Source organism: Hemicordylus capensis, chromosome 5 (assembly GCF_027244095.1).
Source record: "Hemicordylus capensis ecotype Gifberg chromosome 5, rHemCap1.1.pri, whole genome shotgun sequence".
NCBI lineage: Eukaryota > Metazoa > Chordata > Lepidosauria > Squamata > Cordylidae > Hemicordylus > Hemicordylus capensis.
In genome coordinates this window covers 205436533-205459632 of record NC_069661.1, presented here as the reverse complement: position 1 = coordinate 205459632, position 23100 = coordinate 205436533, and the positions used below count along the sequence as shown (strand labels likewise).

At 43.2% G+C, this 23100-nt stretch overlaps 1 protein-coding gene across 3 annotated transcripts in view; it reads right to left on the bottom strand.

The window, feature by feature from the left end:
• Positions 1-23100, bottom strand: part of VEZT (vezatin, adherens junctions transmembrane protein) — a 71943-nt gene that overhangs the window by 14798 nt on the left and 34045 nt on the right. For 2 of the 3 annotated variants that reach the window (XM_053252051.1, XM_053252049.1), the window contains exons 6-11: positions 22003-22152; positions 19806-19953; positions 16598-16929; positions 13858-14051; positions 8509-8609; positions 4635-4842 (exon numbers count right to left, since the gene is read on the bottom strand). In XM_053252051.1, coding sequence (XP_053108026.1) covers positions 4635-4842; positions 8509-8609; positions 13858-14051; positions 16598-16929; positions 19806-19953; positions 22003-22152 — 1133 coding nt within the window. The remainder of the gene's footprint in view (positions 1-4634; positions 4843-8508; positions 8610-13857; positions 14052-16597; positions 16930-19805; positions 19954-22002; positions 22153-23100) is intronic. The other variant, XM_053252050.1, reaches the window with a different exon arrangement.

Sequence of the window (23100 nt, the reverse complement as noted above, 5' to 3'; positions counted from 1 at the left end):
AAACATGAGAAAGTCCTTTCAGGAAAGCTTTGCTCAATGGGTGTGAGAACAGCGTTCTTCCTTCATTCCTCAGATGTTGGGAGGACAAGGCCGCTGGGTGAACTTTCAATGACACACTGGCAAGACCTTTGGCCTTCAGAATTGTGAGATATCACAGGACCTCCTGTATTGAGACCCTCTTGGGCAGAAAACCTTTGGTGCGCGCTTAGGCCATGAACCGGCACCACTTGCTCATATAATTATGTTGTGTGTACCTTTTCCTTTGGTTAAGAAGGATGTGATTCAGCAGATTATCCGCCAGGCGGTCAGGCAGAGAGTGTGTATGTCTGGATGGAGAATATGACCTTCGTCTCGTGTGAGGGGGTCTAGGCAGCAGGGCAGGTGTTGGTAACAATTCCTGGATAGTCTGCATACCTGTGAAAACCAGGTTTGCCTTGGCCACCATGGTGTCACTAAAATGCTGCTGGTTGGTTCTGTTAGTAAGCATGCCACTACTCTGGGTATCCATGGAAGTGGGAGAAACATGTACTTGCGAAAAGATGTATATGGCTTCCTAAAATCCCGACGATCTTGACCCCGGAAGGGAGACCGGTATTTTCCATAGTTGGGACGGTACTTGGTAGTTTGTGAAGTGGAAGGATGTGATGTAAAGGTTCTGGCAGTGAATTCTGATTTCTTTAACTGCTCCATTGTTGCATCTGTGGTCTCGCTGAAGAGACCTGTGCCATCAAAGGGTAGTCCTTCGATCTTGTCTCTCATATCCTGTTGTAGGCCCGTTGACCTCAACCAGGCATGCCTACGTAGAATTAGCAAGTTGTGAGTGAATATCCAGACCCAGGGCATCAGCCATAACATCATGGCCCGTGATTCACTTTCTGCCAAGTATTTGACAATACTAAGAAGCCTGCGTGTTAGTTCTCCAGAGTCCTCCAGGGTTTTTCGGAACCTGGTTCTAAAGTCTTGTGGGGAAAGTGTGTCAAGATCCCACTCCAAGAGTTCCCAGAGGCTGTGTGTATATTTTGCTGTGCAGGCCGCATAATTCCCCACTTTAATTGATAGACAGGAGGTAGAGTAGACCTTTTTCCCCAACATGTCCAAATTCCTCCCTTCCTTATCTGGAGGGACTGTATGATGTTTCCCATTCTTTGAGGAGGAGGCACAGTCAATTACTAAGGAATTTGGCGCTGGGTGTTTTAGTAGGTATCCGTTGTCCTTGTCTTGAATGCAGTATAGGCTTTCCAACTTCTTTGACATGGGAGTGGACGTGTGCAACACTTCCCAAGCACATTTTGCTGCTCTCGTGATCACAGGCAACATTGGCAAGGCCACAGGTGTAGTTGATTGCAACCTCAACATAAAGTTGTATACCAGATCATCTATGGTAGCAAGTTGTGAGTGAATATCCAGACCCAGGGCATCAGCCATAACCCGAACATGCTTATGGCATGCCTTAAGTTTTTCGTTTGGAGAGATATAGGTCGGAGGTGCCACATCCACAGGGGGATCCACAATGGTGCCCTCGTCCTCTGAGTCTGACTGAAAATCAGATGAGCCATAGTGGTCCGAAGGCAAGCTCGGGGGGGGGGGGGACACGCCCCTTCCTGTATCAGCGGGTATTTGAGTCTCAGCAGCTGCAACAGGAGTCACTGGCAATGGATCTGCTTGAGTGGACATCGAGCGAACCAGCACCGAGGATGTCTGGGATGCACGCTGAACCATGTCCAAGGTATCAGTCTGCGTCGATGTTTTATAAGTATGAAGAGCAGAGCGCGAATCTCTTGTGAGAGGCTCTGCAGAAGAAGATGTCACAGTCAGCCAGGGCCTGCTACCTTTGAAGACATAAGGCACTGCAGGAGACGTGGTTCCCAGAGCAGAATGGCCCAAACCACAGCTATGCCAGGTAAGGGGAGACCGCAGATGGGCTGCTGTCAGAGTTGAAGTGGAATGCGTTGCAGTAGTAGACATCACCTGTTGCGTTGGGTCGACATTAGTTGGTAGGAAACTTTTGAATGTTGAGGTTGAGTGCTTGCTAGATGAGGAGTCTAGTAGAGAGAGGAGAGATAAGTCACTGACGGTAGATTCTCTTCTGCGTCAACATCAATGACTTGGAACGTTGACAGAGGTACATAGTACCTTGGGTTACCCGTGTAAACATAGAAAGAATCAGTGTGTGCAAGGTCAATGGAACAGGAGCAGCTGCAGTAGCCGCCAACATCAAAGGAGTGGAGGAAGCAAGAGGCGTAGGCACCGGCGAGAGTGAACGTGCTATCGGCATCAGCATGGCCAGTGCCTCCACGTCGACTGACGTCGATGCTTTCTGACTCACAGCCCCCGGCATCCATGCCGGCATCAAAGTCGACTGGGCCAACGGCATCGGCACAGCCAGTGCCTCCATGTCGACTGGCGTTGATGTCGAGGGGTCCCGGATTACAATCCTTGGTGTCAATAATGGCATTGAAGTCGACAGTGCTGACGTCAACAAAGGTTGAGTTATTATTTGTTTTTACATTTGCATTTTACAGTTACTAGAGCCTGTATCGTTGTTGGGGACGGGGTACATTCCACGGTCAAGGCAGATGTTTGTGGTTGCTTGTCAGGTGGTGAATCAGTAAGATCGACAGCGGGATGCTTTGCTGACTTTCAGTGTCTTTCTCTAGAATCCGATATGTGAGCTGACCCCTTCGAAGTTGAAGATTCTGTCAACCTCGACGTTGATATTGTCAGCTTTGCGGCTGGTGTTGATTTCGATGTCAACTTCGTTGTTGACGCTGTCTGGGAAGTAGACAAACCAGTTTTTTATGACCTCAACGAACTGTGTTTTGAGCTCAAGGACGACTATGAATGATGTTTGCTCAACGTCGACGCTGGAGGAGCCGAAGACTATCTCAGGGTCGTATCTCGAGCTGAGGTCGACGTCGATGGGCGAGGCGTGCCTGGCATCGACGGGCTCTGCACATTGTCATAAATAGCCGCCCGAAGGTGGAGCGCTCAATTTTTCCGTGTCTGTTTCGAGAAAAACAGACAGATCTTGCACACTGAGACGTTGTGCTCCTCACCAAGGCACAATAAGCAGAGGTCATGAAGGTCCTTCAAGGGGAGTTTCTCCTGACAGCCTTCACACCATTTAAAAGATTTCTTTTCCTCAGCCATTATCGTTGTTTCCGTAGAACAGTCAGTCCGCACAAGGGTCAGAATCCAAAGGGATCGTCATTAGCCATCCGAGTAAAAAAACCCGAAGGGATTTTCGTCAGCCGTTCTGAGTCACACAACCAAACATAGTCCGTAAACCAGTCCAAGTCAAAGGACTTTTGACTAATTGGACTAATAAATCCATATCAATTGAGAATAAGAGGGAACGAACTCTTCTTAAAGAACAGAAAAGTGGAACTTTCTGACTTTCCAGGCAGCAGACCAGGGTCCAAATGCAAAGGCGGTCGGAAAAGAACTGAGGGACTTCGCGCCAAAGGCACGGCCTTAAATAGCATGCTCTGTGAGGGGGTGTGGCCTAGGCACATCGACTAGCTCAGGCATGGCTACTGCATGGCACCTGCGCAGGCGCAGAGCCCATTCTTATGGGCATCGACGTATCTAAATCCAGATCTAAATAATGTTGAAGTCTATATTCTTTCGTATCTGTGCGGTTTTTTGAGATATATAATACAGTGAATTAAAGTCAGACCTTTCACTTCAGAGTAAATATTTGTGTATCTAGAAGAAAAAACCATAGAGAACCTTTAAGACAGAGCTGCACAACTTTGGTTGTTGGACTACAGCTCCCATCATCCCCAGTAACCAATTGTTAGGGATGATGGGAGTTGCAGTCCAACATCTGCAGGAGGACCGATGTGCAGCCCTGCTTTCAGGGAACAAAAATGTATATATTCTTAACATTATTTGATTCTAGAACAGGTCTGGAATGTTTTAACAGGATGATCAGTCTGGTTTGCACCGAGCCTGTTTATGCCTCATGTTCTTGGTAGGGACCAGTGTTCCCTCTAACAGATGTTGTTGACTACAACTCCCAGCATCCCCAGCTGCAAAAGTCTTTGCTTGGGGATTATGGGAGTTGTAGTCAACATCAGGGAATCCCTGCTAGAGGGAACACTGGTAGGGACTGGCTTTGATTCAAATAAAATGAGATGAGAACATGCTCAATTACTTTTTCACATGCCCCCCTCTGCTGCACAAATAGCCAAAACTGAAGGTTGGGGGACCCTCCAGCACAGTATGGGGGGCTGCAACATCTGGGTGGAATTTGGAGAAGCCTTGTGCAAGCGGAAGCAACTTGTGCACATATGAGAAAAGATCAGATTCCCAGCCACTATATAGTGATTACTCTCATGCATGGAAGAACAGACCACACATCCTACCTCCCTAACCTCCCCCACCTCACACACAGTGTACTCGCTCCTAGGTGCCTGGCTGCAGGAGCCTAAAGAGCCCTTCTGTCTCTAATGTCAGGAGCCAAAATCCCATTTCCTACTGTTAACAATCAGCATGAATGAGGTATGACAAAGAAGGACCACAGAAGCTCTAAGGCATTGCTCCTGATCACTGAAAATAAAAACAATCTATAATCAAAAGATAATTGTAGAAATAATTCCCAAAAATTAACCATCAAAAGCAATGCTTACCATGATCACTAAACAGAAGCTGCTTCCATTTCTGCCTCTCTGCCTCTGAAGCTTTAAATCCCAATACAGATTTTAGTTCCTGCAGCACTCGTTTGGATTCCTCTCTCTCACGTTTTTGCCTCTCTCTGTCTTCCAGGGAAAAGTAATAAAAGTCATCTCTCTTATACTCGCTGTCTATATCTGTATCATCAACATATGCTTCAAATTCCTGAGGAAAAAGGCAACAAACATCCTGTTGGATTGCATACTACCGAAGTCCTAGAAGACAGTGTTATTACTGATTCCTACTGATTTCAAGTGCAAAATTTGAATCTAGAGCAGGGCTGCACAACTTTGGGACCCTCCAGCTGTTTTTGAACTACAGTTCTTATCATTCCCAGTCACAGTAGCCAATAGTCAGGAATGATGGGAGTTGTAATCCAACATCTGCAAGAGGGCCAAAGTTGGGCAGCCCTGATCTAGAGTATGGTTAGAGGGCAACATTCCAAAATATATCCACTGACATTTAAAGGCAAAATAATTAAGGTTTGTTATTCTATTTTAGATTTATACAATGCAAATACACGAAGTGGTCAACAGAATTTGCCAGGGTGATTGGAATTTTTGTACAGAAAGTTCTATTGGACAACAGTTCTACTGGACAATAGTTGCCTATTTTCTTCAGTCATTTATAGTTTGAAAACTATGCTAAATCACTAGTACCGAAGACTTACATTCAAGAAGAGCAAAATATTTAATATCTTTTCCTTCTCTCCCTTTATTTGGCCGTGGCCATTTGGATTACCGTATTTTATGGACTATAAGACTCACTTTTTTCCTCAAAAAATATCCGCCAAAATTCAGGAGCGTCTGATATGTTTTAACAGTTTAATATGTTAAAACTCTGAAAAACTGGATTAAAATTAAGGTGCGTCTTATAGTCCGTAGCGTCTTATAGTCCGTAAAATACGGTATATGCTCTTCTGGGAAAGGCCTGTCTATTGCTACATGACAATACCATGTCTGACCTCATCTAAAAAGATCCCATTCTAAAACTGTTCATTGATGCTTATAATACATAATTAGTAATAGCAGCAATTACTTGCTCTGTCAGTACAAACACTGAACAAAAACTTCACTGTGTAACTTTTCAACAAATAAAAGGTAAATATCATTAATAAGATGTGAATGATATCCATTTTAATGATATTTAAATATTTTGTACTTTTTTGATCCTTGAAGAACAGAATATCAAAGTACTTTGTGAGATTCCAAAAAGTGTTTATTAGGGCTATGCTTTGGGCCACTGCCACTGTCTCCGAAAAGACTCCTACTGAAAGAATAACTTTCTGCCCATATGCTAGGGCTGGGAAAGACCTCTGTCTAAAACCCCAGAGAGCTTCTCCAAGTGCCCTTATGGTAGCAGTGAGAGATGTTTATAGCTGTGATGGCAAAACCCCCAAGGTTTTTGGGGCCTGGGGAGCTGCTGCTTGTCAGCATCAACAAATGTTAAGTCAGATGGAACAACAGTCTGACTCAGTATATGCACAGGACAGCTTTATATGTTTATATAAGATGAAAGCTGGAGCTTTCAGGGTTTAATAAGCATCTAGATGCTACACCAACATGCCTCGGAGGTTGTTGCCTATGGGTAGCATACTGCCTATTAAACTTAATATAACTGAATCAAAAACAACAATAAAGAGAATAGCAAAAAAAATGGCAGAGCTGGCAGCATACATTTTGACCAAAGATTCAGCTGGGGGGGGGGGACAACAAACATACATCCTCAACAACGTGACACTGAAAAGACTAAGCCTGTCAAACATCAGGTTAGGGTGTCAAACATCCACTAAGCCTGTCAAACATCCACTAAGAGTCAATTTGCATGTTCTGGAAAGTCATGCGGTACAGCCCTCCAGGACTACTACTACTCATTATTGGTTACATTTGTATTCCATCAAGAAACTCAGGTATACACGATACTCTCCACCCCTCACCACTAATTTTATCCTAACAACAACTCTGTGAGATAAGTTAGGCTGAGAGATCACGAAGAATGCCCAAAGAATGCCTAGAATAAGACAGAAAATATTGTGTCCAGAAATGCCTCAATGAGACAGCTGCAGAGAGTGTGCACATGCACAACTGTTCTGTTGCCTTAAATACGTTAGATTTTCTGTGTTACAAAAATCCATACTTGCAATGTCATTGCCAACAGATGACAGTGTGTGTGGAAAAAAGTGAGACACAAAGTGAGGAAAAAGTGCAGGCGGAAAGTGAGTGAACAAAGTTTGACAACTGCAGACTAAACAGACCATCTGGAAGTGCCCCATTTGTAGTATTGGTGATTGTAAAAATGTAAAATTAAACTAACAGTGTGCTTTTCAGGCAGGCTGGAAGCTACACCGTATGGTACAATGTGACATGCGAGCACTATAGAATCTGCCAATAATTACCCAAGGCACAATTTCACATGAAACGGCTTTTCAGTAGAAGGAAGGTCTTACCTGGTCATTATATCAACAAATAGGGGATAAGAAGAAAAATCAGTATTCACAGCAAAAAATCTAGAAATTATCTTGTCAAGGCTCTCTCTCTCTCTGGGTGACCCTCATTATTCACGGGGGTTCCGTTACGGCCTACAACCACGGATACTGAAACCTCATGTCAATGGGAATGAGGCCGGGGGGGTGTGTTAAGTTCTGGAGACCATGAAAATGACTGAAAAATTACTGAAAAGAGGGTAAAAGCAGAAATAAGGATGGAGCACAGCACTGTACCATGGCAACCTTAAAGGCAAGCAGCATGGCCCCTCCATCGGCCTGAGGAGGATCAAGTACCTTCTGGACCTTCCCTGACAACTCCCCCCCACTTTTTTTTTTTTTTTTAAAGATTGCGAGTACTTTTGGAAAAGGATTATTAATTCTAAAGAATGCTGTAAGCCACTCTGAGCCTTTCCAGAAGAGTGGGATATAAATGTAACAAACAAACAAACCTCAGTTCCCCCACTCTCTCCAGCAACACCCCCCAGCTTCTTCAGTAACGCATATTATCATGAGGTTCCCTCACCCCACTGTTGAAGTCCAGCACTTAGGAGCACAAGCCCCTTGGCCTGATTGGTTGGTAGGTTGGCCAAAGAGTCAGCACAAAGTTAAATCCAATTCAAATAAACACACACAGAGTGTGTGAGAATCAAGGAGAGAAGAATCAATTTTCAAGGGATAATTAATATCAATTTTTAATTTAAATTGAATTTTTAATTGCAATATAAATCAAATACAGTTCATAACTCAATTTTAAATTCATAAATAAATTGTTTATTTATACAAAATAATTTTTAAAATAATTTTTAAAATAAAAATTCATAAATAAATTTTTAAATAAAATTTAAATACAATATAAATTAAATAAGCAAAATTTAAAAAATTTAATTCAAAATGTTTAAAAATAAAATTTCATAAAAATTACAATTAAATTTATAAAAGTGATATAAATTAGCATCTTACAAGGGCAGAACAATGCTGTGAGGGTCCAGAAAATGGCTCCAAAGGCTCCAAAGAAATGGCTCCAAAAAGTGTCCAAAAGATCCAGAGCAATGACACCTGAAGCCTCCCAATGGCTCCCTAAGGATACCAAATGCTGCCAAATGCTACCCAAAATGGCTCTTAGAAGCACAACCTTAGCAGACCACTGTAATCCTCAACTCCTCTCACAACCCATGAGCATGTGCAGCAAGAACACAACCATGTAAGGGCAGAACTGCACTGCCAAAACCCACGGATATGTGAAGCTGCGTACCATGGATAAAGAGGTCAGGTATATACTGCCTGACAGCAGATATGTAAAACTGCGAGGTCTGAAACCGCGTATAATGAGGGCCACCTATATTTACCTGCTCTTCAGGGATTGGGTCTTTGTCCTCTATATGCATGGCAGGCTGTGGTAAAGGTATCATGGTGCAACGCTTGTTTTCACATGATGGTTCCAGTTTGCCTGGAGACCGCAGGATGAAAAGCAGAGAAAATGGATGTCAGCATAATATTAATAATAATGGTCCTGAATATTTTCAAAAGGAGAATATGATCAAGTTCTCACCAGTGATCTCCCACTAATCAAGTTTTATTCAAGACCCAAACATTACCCACAGCTGTCCTCAGTACTTTTTGTCCAAGTTTTTCAACAGCCATTACTGGTTTAGGAGGCACTAATTAGACTTTTGAATTTACCTTTGGAAAAGCACTGTACCAAATTTTAATCAGCTCAGAAGAGTGCTAGATTTGATTCCATGGCTAGGTACACAAAGCTCCTGAAGAAGTTACTATTTTTCCAATGAGAAACAAAAACGAGAGACTTAAAAAAAAAAAAGACAATGTGGCTGCACAAAAATGGTTTAGCAATTAAACAAACAAACAAACAAACAAACAAACAAACAAACAAACAAACAAACAAACCACAAAAAATGGAAGGAGAAACACAAAGCTCAGAACAAGTAGAGAGTGGTGATACTTGCTAAAATTAGTAGAAGCCAGCATGTATTCATCAAGAATAAATCCTGCCAGACTAATCTTATCTCCCTTTTTGATTGGGTCACTAGCTTAGTGAACTATGGGAATGCTGTGGACATAACGTATCTCAGTTTCAGCAAAGCAGTGGACAACGTTCCTCATGACTTTTTGTTAGCAGACTGGACAAATGTGGGCTAGATAATACCGTCAACTGGATTCATAACTCAAAACCATATTTAAAAGAGTACTCATCAATGGCTCCCCATCAAACTGGAGGGTGGTTTTGAATGAGATACTGCAGGAGCAGGACTCTGTCCTGGGCCTAGTATATGAATACAAATATTTATATACCACTTTTCAACAAAATAGCAATAGCAATAGCACTTACATTTATATACCGCTCTATAGCTGGAAGCTCTCTAAGCGGTTTACAATGATTTAGCATATCGCCCCCCAACATTCTGGGTACTCATTTTACCGACCTCGGAAGGATGGAAGACTGAGTCAGCCTTGAGCCCCTGGTCAGGATCGAACTTGTAACCTTCTGGTTACAGGGCGGCAGTTTTACCACTGCGCCACCGAAGTGCGCCAAAGTGGTTTAAAATGCCGGACCTTCGCAGAAGGCAGGGAAGGGGGCGGGCGGACGGAAGGACATCTCCCCGCCGCCCGCCCGAGCGCTATAGGACTTGGTCCGGGGCGAGATTTAAAGAGCTAAAATGGCTTGAGGGGGCTTCGGGGGCGGCAGGGAAGTATCCTGCCGCCCGGTTTTTGAAACAAGCAGGAGCCATGGGAGCCATAGGAGCGGGCGGCGAGCGATTCTGCAGCCGCATTTTTTTAGGTAATTATGGCGCCAAAGCTGCAAAGCGCGGGAGGGGTGAGTAAAGCCCCCCCACCCTGAATGGAACCCCCCACCCTAACCCTCCCGAACCAAAACCACCCCTTGTCCGGACCGGTTCGGAGGCCAGTAGAATGGCCTCCGAACCGGTCCTTGCACACTACTACTTCTTTGCTCAGTTGGCAGAGAAGTACTCTTCAGCATATCAATGACTTGGATGGAGTGGAAGAAGTCCTCGGGGGATTTGCAGATGACACAAAACTGGGAGGAATAGCTAACAATTTAGAAGACAGAAATAAAATTCAAAATGATCTTGACAGAATGGAAAACTGGGTGGAAACTAGAAATTCTGCAGATGCAAAAAACCCACAAAAAATCCCATACACATAGGATGGGGGAGATATCTGATCTGGCAGTAAGGATTTTGGGATTTCAGTTGCTCACAAGTTGAACATGAGTCAGCAGTGTGATGCAACTGCAAAAAAGGCAGGTGCGATTTTAGAATGCATTCACACCGGGCTCCCAACCTGTGGTACTCCAGATATTGTGAACTACAACTCCCATTATCCCCAACCACAATACATTGTAGCTGGGGATTATGCAAGTTGTAGTTCAGAAACATTTGGAGTACCACAGGTTGGGAATCTTTGCATTAACAGAACCATAGTTTAGATCTACTGGGCTTAAGTTACAGGAGGGTAGAACTGACTTGAATATTTGGGGGGGGGGACTTAACAAAAGGAGTAATTTGACAATGGAATCAATTCTCTAGAAAGGTGATGGGCTCTTCCTCTCTGGAGGTCTTCAGGCAGAGGCTGGATAATCACCCATTGCAGATGCTCTACCTCTGGATTTCCTGCACTGAGCAGAAGACTAGGCTAGATGGCCTACGAGGATCTCAGCAACTCTAATTCTAATACTAATAGTTAAAGACTGATTATTTCCAGTGCAACATAGTTTAATTGCTGTCTAATTCTGGCTAAGCTATGAAGCTTATGGGGTGACCTTGAGTCAGGGCTCTCCCCAGGAACACTGGGGTCTCCTCTGAGGAACCACCCACAGACTCAGAACTCAAGGGGGAGACCGTCCTTGAGGCAGAACCTATTATGGAGATCAATGGGTCAGACAAGGAACACTCCCCAATGGGGGGCCAAAGGCACCCACCTGTCCAAAATCCAGGCAGACAAAACCCCAGATGCCACCGTTCCTGAACCCCTGTAGTAGGACCAGCTTCCCTGCTTTGCCCCAGAGGTACATAGGAGCAGAGGAAGCTGCCTTCTACCAAGTAAGACCATTGGTCCATCTAGCTCAGTATTGTCTACACCAGGGATTCTCAACATTGGGTCCCCAGATGTTATTGGACTTCAACTCCCATAATCCCCAAACAAAATTCACTGGGGCTGGGGATTATGGGAGTTGAAGTCCAATAACATCTGGGGACCCAATGTTGAGAATCCCTGGTCTACAGAGACTGGCAGCAGCTTCTCCAAGGCTGAAGGCAGGAGTCTCTTTCAGCCCTATCTTGGAGATGCCAGGGAAGGAACCTGGGACCTTCTGTATGTATGCAAGCATGCAGGTGCTCTTCCCAGAGTGGCCCCATCCCCTAAGGGGAATATTTTAAGAGTACTCACACATGTAGTCTCCCATTCAAATGTAAACCAGGGCAGACCCTGCCAATGTTCTCTCTAACAGGGATTCCTAGACGTTGTTGACTACAACTCCCATAATCCCCAAGCAAAAGCCATTGCAGCTGGGGATTCTGGGAGTTGTGGTCAACAACATCTGGGAATTTCTGTTAGAGGGAACACTGAACTCTGCTTAGCAAAAGGCATAATTCATGCTTACTACCACAAGACCAGCTCTGAGGGAACTGGTGTACTGGGAGCTCTGGGTTTTCTGAGGGAGCACAGGACTCCTCTAAAAGGAGAGCCATCCTTGTCAGCACCAGGACTTCAAGAAAGGTGCCAGCACCAAGCTCAGCTGAAGTTAGACCACCACTGTATGAGTGGATGCCTTGGAACTCAACAGCTTCCTTATTGTGAGGAGGAAGCAGACCTGGGGCCAGGTGCTACAGATGGAATAATGAGCAGCCAGAGAAAGGGAGGAGGCCATTTAAGCTCTCCCTTTTTCTTCAGAGCGAGTGCGGGTTCAACAGCTCTCTAAGCTGTAGCCTCCCAGCTCAATCCACAAGCCCAGTCTGAGCATCCTCATATCTATTGCTTAGCAACATCCATGCCTACCCTTCTGACCATCAGGGAAGCATCCCTAGCAGTGACTTGTACAGCCCAACCCTTGGCCTCGGGAGGGAAGCACCACATCTTGGGGCAACTTTAGCCTGAATTACCTCACCGAATATTTGTGAGGCTAAACACTGCTCTGAACTCTTGGAGGAAGGGCACAATACAAGTGTAATGAAATAAACATGTTCCTTTGCCTTTTGTAAGCACAAGGTAACTTGTAAGCACAATGAAAACCACAAGCAGCAGCACTTTACGGTGAAGTAGGTTTCAAAGAGATACAGTTGCACTGTAATGATTAGTTGCACTGTAATGATTAAAAACTGACACACTGGTTTTGGGCCAGCGCCAGTTTTCCAGTTTTCTGCCACCATCACAAAGTAGCTAAGGGCATAGAGTTGATGCCGGGGTCAGCAGTGCACTCTTTCCGGGCCCTGTGCCTGGAAACTAATATTAAATGATGATTAATATTAGTGTCAATGTCATCATTTAAAATACTATAATGTACTCTAAGTTTTTGGGAAATAGATGTCATGATAAAAATTACAGTGAATATGTAATTACCACGAAAATTACACTGCCTAGAGATGTTTGTATCAGGCAGTATAGAAATGTGATAAATAAAATATATAAATCCAGATGTAGCATTTCAGATACCTTGATTTGTAAGTTACAAAAGGATAATAGTGTCGATTTCTTATAGCAAAAGTACTGCAGTATCTTAAAAACAAATACATTGTCTCATGAGCTTTTGTAATCAACAGCTTACTTTATCATCTGCATGATTTGTAACATTTAACACAGTTCTGTCTGCATGATGACATTTAAACAATTGTTTAAACAATTTAAAAGACAGGGAGCCTAGCAGAAAGGGATTAGATGATGTAAATAATGCCTACATCATTAGCGTTGGAACAAACTACTGGGTAACCAGCTATATACTTGGCCATCAGAAGCCCCAGCCCCGCAGAAGCCCCAAACCTCCCAGAACTCAGAGGAGAAAATGGCAACTGTTTAGAATGTATTAATGTATTACATATGGATATGGCATTGCTTATTCTAGACTACTCTATTTCTCAGGGACAGAAATATTACTGTATAGTCTCTTGAAGGTAATGCAATATCTCCAAGTCATCATACTTAATGGACTATATACTTGGAAATAAGCTGACTACTATAAATTAAAAGATGAATACGTGAGAGGTAATATCTACAGTGGAATATATGCAAAGCACAACAATGTTTAATCAACCAGAGTTATAGAACATCTTAACTTAACTTGGCTGTTGTGCAACATTTCATAATTCAGTTGAGGGAAAGGGGAGAGCATTGCTTTAATCAGGGCTGCTCAACTTTGGCCCTCCTGCAGATGCTGGCCTACAGTTGCCATAATCCCTGGCTATTGGCCACTGTGGCTGGGGATTATGGGAGCTATATTCCAAAAACAGCTGGGGGGCCCAAGTTGAGCAGGCCTACAAATGAGTCCAAAACAATGGAAATCAGATTGAAGGGCTGTAGGCATGATGAAAAGGGGATAAGTGGGGAGCTTGGAGTCTACGTTTCCTTGTTTGGAATGTGCAATTATGAAAAAAACTCTTTCATTTGAAGGAATGCAATTTCTGAAGTGTTCATTACACATTTTTTGCATTGCAAAGGGAACATACCTTTTCTGTCTGGATTTCTTCGAACCATTTTCTCCACCTGAGAAATGGCCTCTTCCCAACAGCTGTTGCTAGCTTGCATGTGAGGCTGAATCAGTTTCAGTTTCTTCTCTGCAACCTGATAGGCCTCCAAAGTTAGTCCTTGGCTTTCTTTGGAACTAACAAACTTCTCAAGTTCATCTTCAAGAACTATTACTCTGGATAAGAGAGCAAATGAGAATTTTATTAGCACCTGAATGAAACATTTTGATTAATTGATTCTTTTCATTTGATTCCTGTATCTCATTAACCAAAATATTCGATTTTTTTTAACATTTGTGCTTTCCCCTAGATTTTAATCTGTAATATAAACTCATTGCTTCTTTTCATATTCTTAATAAACACTTGGAAATATCTACTCCCCCCGCCGATACTCTTTAAAATATTTGAAGACTTAGTGAAGTGTACTTGTAAGCCCACAATTTGTCCACAGTTCTTAGTTTGCCTAGTACCAAGAAAAGTAGAAGAGCTAAACAGACATAGTCAACAAGACATAAGGAGGACAACATAGAGAGCACACACAGACTGCGAAGAAACCAGTATGGTTCAGCCAGAAAACAGGGAGTCCTATTGCTTAATACAAATCCTGCACAAAGAAGAACTTTCATTAGATGAGGAACAAATCCCAATGCAGAGTACATCAAAGTGAGGTTACAACCATGTCTGGACTGGAAAACTGAATTACTTGATACTGTCACCACTGTGTGCAGTAAGCATACTCAGTTGTAGCCAATGCTTCTAGGAACTGTATATTCTTTTATATACAGGGGTAGGCAATTTAGCAATCACAGTACAGGCCCCATTTTTTGTTGTCCAATACACATAATTCCATTATGTCCTGCCACTTTTCACCACCTGACATCATTGTGTCTAGCAAGATGCCCCATCAGCAAGCAATGTTGAGCAATCTTGTGAAGTGGGAAGAGGCAGTCTCTGGTGACACTGTGTGATGTCAACATGCTAGAAGCAACTGGGTAGGACTTAAAGGATTAAATTACTTTCAGACAGATAATCCATGCCTCTGAAGTGGCAGTTCAAAGTGGCCTTGCATAGGTTGCAGCCCATCCTTAAATCACTAAAAGCTAGATTCAAAGGATGGCTAGAAATAACTACATGAATTAATAAGAAGTCTCTTTAGATCACTATCAATGACTGACTGAAGATACTGGTAGGAAGCTAGTACATGTTTCTGTCTTGAACAGCACCTCTGAAGAAGGATTAATATGAGTTCTAGTATCTACACAGACAACAGCACACAAGCAGCAGCAGTAGCGCTATAATTAGGTGGATGGGTTCAAAAGAACCCGAGCCGCCCAGCTCCTGGGAATCCCTTACATCTCCCTTACCTCTCCCGAGCTGCAACTGGCCTCATTCCCAGCCACTTTAAGCAAGGGAGAGAATGAAGAAAAACACACAGCCGGCTTTGTTGCTGGCTGGGAAATGAATGCAAGAGGCCCTTCCAGCTGTTGGCCATACCCCTTGCATGTGATGTCACGTGCAGGTGGCGTGCACGAGGGCCATGCGGGGAGAGGGGTGAACACGAGCCCACTCACCCCTAGCTACATGCCTGAGTACGGGAAAATAAGGTTAAGAGTACATGGCCATCAGGGGGCTTTTCTAGTTTAATCCCAGCCTAAAAGCACAAACAGGTAGAGCAGCAGAATCCAGGATCTTCTTTGTCTCTCATTGAAAACCTCTCATTGCAAATAATTGCTTCAGATGTACATACTGATTGTCTTGAGGAGTTACAGTAAAGTAATTGGGTAAGTCATCATCTCACACACACACACACACAAGCAACAATCCAGCAGAGGATCAAGCATACTTCCACAGACACTAGAGGGTTAAAACCCATGTATCCCTGGTTCCTAGAGGGCCGGAAGTGACTGCCGAGGTCACTTCCACCCTCCATTTTGTCAGCAGGAGCCATTTTGTGGCTTGTTTGAAGAAAACTCATTTTTTCCTGCTATTTTTGCAGTTTTGGTGGCCATTTGGCAGTCGGGGGGGGGCATTGCTGGGCACAAGAAGGACACAAGGAGACCCCACAGAGCAAGGTAGAGTGCTTTTTTGCCTCTTTGCTTAATAAAAGAAGCATTTTCAAGTGATTTTTTTGGTGGGGCGGCATTACACAGTCGGGGGGCATCTGGGCCCATGGAGCACACTACAGTAGAATTCCTTTGATGTTTTTGGGCTTCTTTATAGCTTTTTTGGGCATCCTGGAACCTAAACCCCCTTTCCCCATAGGAATAATGCCTTGTTCCTCGCAGTGGTAGGTGAGGAACAGAATCACCGCAAGTAACGAGGTTCTCCTGTATGATCAACTCTGTGTTGGATTGAGGTCCCTTTTCATGCGTACTATTTATTAGATGTAGATACCACTTTTCTGACCTCTCTGCTATTCTGGGATCACACAGTCAGCTCAAGATATTGACCCTGTAACAAATGCTCAACACCCCAATTCATCATTTTGTATGTTAAACATATAGCTCTTGTACAACCAGTATAAGAAATCCGATTTACACTCCTTACAGAACATATGTAAAGAATCATAACAGCAGCAATATGTGCCTCTAAGTTATCAGTATAAGACCTTTGAATAGATTATGGTTGCAGCATAATATTTTTATAGAGTTCTTTTTAAAAATTTTTTAACTTCAGCAAGAATTAAGATGAACAGGAAATTTGCTTTTCAACCACAACTTACTCATTCAATAAGGCCTTTAGATGAAGCTGCAAACTCCGCACTGCTGTATGAAGACGGTTTAGTTCTCCTGATTTTTGCTCTGTTTTGACTGAACGTTCCAAACCAGACTGATGATGTGTTTCAAAGTACCGATAAAACTCATAGCTTCGTTTAAGCTCTTCTAGGCAGGCAGCATGAGCATGAGGCAGACCTTGGGTCACATCAGAAAAGATGCAAAGAGGCAAACATTCTGGAGTAATCTGGGTCTTGGGGGATGCATTGGAGGGGGACAGCAGAAGAACTAGCCGCCTAAAGAATTCAGAACTTTGCCCTACCCAAAGCTGAAATAAAACCTTAAAAAAAACAGAGAGAAAGAGAGACAGAGAGAGAGTCACACTACAATCTTCATGGCAACAAAGGAGAACAACATTTCATTTTTCCCATACAGAGGTTTTTAGGCCAGTCAATATGGTTACCAAACCAGTTAAACTGGATCACATCAGTGTGGGAGGCAGAGTAAAATGTTTTAAATAAATAAATCACTTTAAATTAAAAAAACCTCTGGATTAGTCAATTACTCCGGATTAGCAGGTTCCATGTAAGAATTATTCATAGTAGCCTGTTTTCTTTAGGGCAAAACATGAATTTTAAGCATTATTAGCTCTGGTGGGCTTAATTTTAATTTGGTCAATATTGTCTAGAACCGGAGCCTTTGTGGATTAGTACCACAGGCAGCTCACATGCATGAACAGTTTCCCCGGTCATGGTCCTAGTCTTTGGGGTGGGCCCGAACCTTGCTGCTACTTACTAAAGAAAATTAAACCCATCGGGACTTAATAGTACTTTAAATGTCATAATCTGCAGTCTGATTATTTAAGGTATTTTTTATAGGAGATTCCAAGGCTGGCCCATTGGAAACAGAGAGCTGTCTCAACTATATAGAACTGCAGTAACCCTTCAATAAAGTGGACTATGAAGCAATAAAATCATGGGCCAGCACAAGCCCCCCGCTGGCACCCAAGACAGAACAGCAAGGCTCCATTGTCTTCCGTTCCCTGGTGATATAGTAGTGATCCAAATGGTGTATCACTTCCTTGGTGGTACACCATGAGTTCTCTGGTGGTACCCCATGTTCAGAGGTGGTCTTTCATTTATGGCCTAAAACAGAGGTCTGGTGGTTAGGCACAAAGGTAAGTAAAGTGTGCCGTCAAGTCAATTTTGACTCCTGGCACCCACAGAGCCCTGTGGTTTTCTTTGGTAGGAGGGGTTTACCATTGCCGCCTCCTGTGCAGTAGGAGATGAACCAGCAACTTGTTAGTCAAGCATTTCCCTGCTGCGCCACTTAAGGTGACTCAGGCATGGAGGTACACCTAAGTAATTTTGGAGCCTGGACCTAAAGGCCATTGGAGCCCCCCCCCCAATTAATCATCAGCATGCTCGGTCAGGTGACCACACCACCCAGGACAGACTAAAGAGGACTGCCCCCCGCCCCGGATTGTGGAGGCCCTCACAGAATTTTAGGGTTTATTTATTTTATTCATTTAACATATTTCTATACCACCCAAAACTTGCCTCTCTGGGCGGTTTACTATTAAAATCATTTAAACACTAAAACCATTAACATTGAAATTATTTAAAACCCAACATTAAAAAAATACTGTTATAACGTTTAATATAGTTTATATTAAAACTATACATCTAATTAAAAGTCTGGGTGAATATATGTGTCTTCAGTGCCTTCAAAGAGTTTCCAGAGATAGGGAGGCTCTTATTTTAACAGAGAGTGTATTCTAAAGTTCAGGGGCAGCAATGGAGAAGGCCTGTTCCTGAGTAGCCGCCAGACCAGTTGGCAGCAACCGCAGACAAACCTCTCCAGATGATCATAACAGGTGATGGGGCTCATAGTGAAGAATACGTTCTCTTAAATACAAAGGGCCTAAGCTTTATAGGTAATAACCAGCACCTTGTATTTTGTCCGGGAATTTATCAGCAGCCAGTGTACTTCTTTCAACAAAGGAGTAACATGGTCTCTCTTAGATGTCCCAGAGATCAACCTGGTCACCACATTCTGGACCAGTTTCCAGAATACACAGAAAGGTAGCCCCACATAGAGCACATTGCAGTAATTTAGCCTAGGATTACCAGCATATGTACCACCATTTTGAGGTTGTTCATCTCAAGAAACGGTTGCAGCTGTGCGTATCAGCCGAAGCTGATAAAAAGCACCTCTGGCCACCACTTCAGCCTAGGACACCAGGGAGAGGTTCGGATCCAGAAGCACCCCAGACTTCTACAATTCTTGGCAGCATGCTGTACCTTCCGGGGAGCGTGACCCAAATCCAGAACTGGCAGATCAAAATCTCCCGAGTTCTGACCGCACACAATAAGTATCTCTGTCTTATCTGGATTCAGCCTCAGTTTGTTATCCCTCATCCAACCCATTACTGTCTCCAGACAGACATTTAGGGAGGTTATTCCTTCTCCTGATGATATTGACATGGAGAAATAGATTTGGGTGTCATCAACATATTGATAACCACACCCTGCACCAAATCTCCTGATGTTCTCTCCCAGTGGTTTCATGTAGATGTTAAACAACATCAGAGACACTATACAGAAGTTCAGAGTCAGAAACTGAAAATGATCCAGAGTAATCACATAAGAGGAGCTGTTCGACACCTCGGCATCAGACGCTACAACCAGATGCCATTTGCAAGGGGCCAGCATGCTGTTGCTGGCCCTGCAGATGCTACGGATGCATGTACCGATGCCATCTTCATGGCGATGCTGTGTGGGGGATGCTGGGGGATGCATCCCACTGCCATGGCAAGTGGTTTAAAGGAGACAGCAGCACAGGTCCCGCTTTCATGGGGCTGGTTTTCGGAGACAGCACCACAATAGGGCAGTGCAGGGCAGTGGAGGCTTCCAGGAGGGGCAGGTAGGATCAATCAATCATCTTTATTATGGTCCAAGACCAGCATAGGGCAGGTAGGATCTGCCTGTCTCCTTTTAAAGGAACTTCTCATCTCCCCTGGGATGGTGCTGAAACAATTTGGTGCACATTCCTATCTCCTACTTCTGCTCAGTGCAGGAATCTGCTACGGCATCCCTGACAGAGATGGCTGTCCAGTATCTGTTCGAAAACTTCCAGCAAAGCACTACAAACTGTAAAAAGTACTACAAAAGAGGGCGATGCTGAGCAATGGAATGAACATGAAAACAGAAATACCTTTAGAGCAGGCAGGCTGAAGCCATCTGTGAAATTATGTGCTGCTTCTTCAGATACTTGTTCTTCACTCAGTCCCAGGCCCAGTTCCTTAAAAGGTACCACACAGATGTAGTTTGTCACATTGTCACTCTCAGAATTCAGTGGATAGGTTTAGAAAGAGTTAAGGACATTTTCATTACATTACAAATGGACAAACACAAAGGGAATTACCCATCTTTCTCATAATTCAGAAGCCTAGAGAATGTTCTTCCGAGGAGGGCGGAAGAGAGGGGGGAATATTTATTTGGCTCAAAACAAGTTGTAGAGCAAACAGAAATTCCACCAAAAATGGGTGGAAATACCTCCTATTGGCATAATACACCCCCTCCTGAAACATAGGAAGTTGCCTTATACCAAGTCACCCCTGTGGTCCATCTAGCTCAGGGTTGTCTACAGTGACTGGCAATGGCTCCTTCAAGGTTTCCGGCAGGAGTCTTTCCCAGCCCCGGCAGGTCTCAGGAGACGCCAGGGATTATATCTGGGACCTTCTGCTGGCAAAGCAGATTCTCTTCCCCTGAGCTACAGCACAATCCTATAACTTGGTGGCTGCTTTCGTACTATTTTACAAACAAAGCTGAATATATTGATTGCATTTTTGTTTTTAACAAAACATATTACACACACGCACACACACAAGTTTTTACAGGCAGAATTGCAGCAGTATTTGTCTACAAAAGAAATCAATCATTTCCTCTCACATTATACAATCAGAACCATACAAAACAATTAAAAACAGTAAAAATATGTAAAAATACAAACAACACTACACTACATACGACTTACTAAACTAAATGAAAATCTACAAGGACTTAAAAGAGCCCTCATTCAACTAAAAAGATTTTTAGCAGAGCATCAGGATATAAGGAGAAAACCCTTGGAGCCCTCCACCCATCCTTGGCTACAAGTTAAGCATCATCCCCTTACGCATGCACGCACGCACACACCCCTTGACACATGCAGTATTTTTAACATGTGGGTTTTTGAGGGCACAAATAGCAACTGAACTCACAAGAATGTAAGTATATAAAACAGGTATATTTATGCAAATATGCATTAGCAGAAACATTTCAACACACAACTTAACACATTTATATTTATATATTTATCAAATTTATAACCCACCCAAACTTACATCTCTGGGCGGCCATTCCCATCCCACATATTTCTTTCCCCAATCCCTGCTCTGTCCCTGAAGCACCCAGTACAGGGCATAATCGCACTTGGCCACCCTACGCAATGGGGCAACCACACCTTAGGTTCTCTTAGGTTCAATTAACTTTAAGCCATGCAAGGACTAAAAGGAAGACCAAGTCAGGGATAGACAGACTACTGATACAGAGATGGGAAGAATGGATGAAGTGGGGTGGAAGAGATTAAGGAAAGGCAGAAAAAGGATTCAAGCAACTAAGATTCTAACCCAATGTACCCTCTGATGAGGGTAAGACCCCCTGAACATAGTAAGACTTACTACTGAGTAAATATACGTAGAGTTGGACTGCATGCAACTGAATGCAGGGAATTGGGGAAATAGTAAGATGAATATGGACTGAGAGGGAAAGAAGTGAAAGAAGGGGAATACTAGTGAGCCAGGTCTGCACATAGAAGCTCTGTACTCCCCCCAATTCTTGGATTGTCAGCTGCCATTTCTTGTGATATACTAGACGGGTGTCATGATTACCATGCTGGACTCAGACCAAGGTTCAAATCCTCACTTGACAAACAAATTCACTGGGTGAGCTCAGGCTTAATCCACCTTGCAAAGCTGTGGTGAGGATAAAACAATAGAGTGAGGAGCTCTCTCTATTGCTGCACCCTGGGATCCTTGGAGGAAGGCTGGGAAAATGTAATAAATAAATATGTCCCCTCCCCTTCTATGGAGGAAATAAAGATGGAATACCATTCAGATCAAAATCTGCTTGTCTTCAGGAAGGTGGCTGCATTATGCACCCTCAGATCATACCCCAGGACCAGTGTAAATAAAATTCAAAATAGAGTGCTTGTGAATGTGTAGGATATGAAGGCCACATGCATGTTTACAAAGCCAGGAGTTTAAAAGAAAGAAAACAGAACATGAAAATAAATTCAGCAGTCCCTTTAATTCTTCGTTACAACAACCACTTGACTTATTTCTGTATGGCTTATTTTTTTAAAAGGATATTGTTTCAACATGTACAAGGTAGCTAGTCTTGAAGCTCTGAAGTTGGCTCTCACTGATCGATACACAGCTTTCCGAAGACCAATGAGATGCTGGCAAGGATGCTGTCCGGCTTTATTAAATGGGCAAGCAGCACTGACCCTGTCAAGCAAACTTGAAAAGTAAAATGTGATACAACTGTACAGATGTCCAAAAACTGATAAAAATACAGTACAATCAATATTATTAACTTAGTAGTAGCAATTATTAGTAATAAAAAATAAAATCCAATGCATCATTTTAACCTGAAATCTACCCATAAAAATCAGAAGAGAAAATTCACGTACCTCCCCCAAACCCTTATGAACCCCTGAATTGCTTTTGTATTTATATATAAAATATATATACCTTATTTGCTCCTCACATAAGCTCCTTAAAACTAGGAGAAAGTCAAACCAGGCCTTGACAAATTTTGTTTAAATCTAGAAGCCAGCCAATGGACATTTGACAGAATTACCAGACGTAGTGATGGACATTTGGGAGGGCTGGGACAGAAACAGGGCTGCCTGGGACAATGTTTTTATTAAATGACTCTACCACTGAATATCCTAGTCTAGGCACCATGGTTCCCTAGCACCTGGGATCTGTCAAAGCAATGTAAAATTTACCCACAGCAGACACAATTCTGAGTGAGCACACAATGATCACTTCAATCTCTCAACTTTTCTTTGCCAACAACCAGTTGTTTTAAGAGTTTTAATGTCTGCCCTTCCCCCCCCCCAAAGAAAAATGTACAGGTAAGGTACAAAACAAATGAGACAATGAAGAAATGAACACTGCCAGTGCCTAATTATATTTGAAATAGTAAGTTCTGCTGCTTCTGAACCCACATTTTGTCTAAGGTGTTCAAAAAGGTTAAGGATAATAATTAAGGAGACATCACATCATAGAAAGAATGCAACACCAGCAGAAATCTTGTCCAGACCCATAGACAGTATTCCCTCTAATAGGGATTTCCAGATTTTGTTAAATACTACTCCCATAATTCCCAACCAAAGGCCACTGCAGCTGGGAATGCTGGGAGTTGTAGTCAACAACATCTGGGAATCCCTGTTAGAGGGA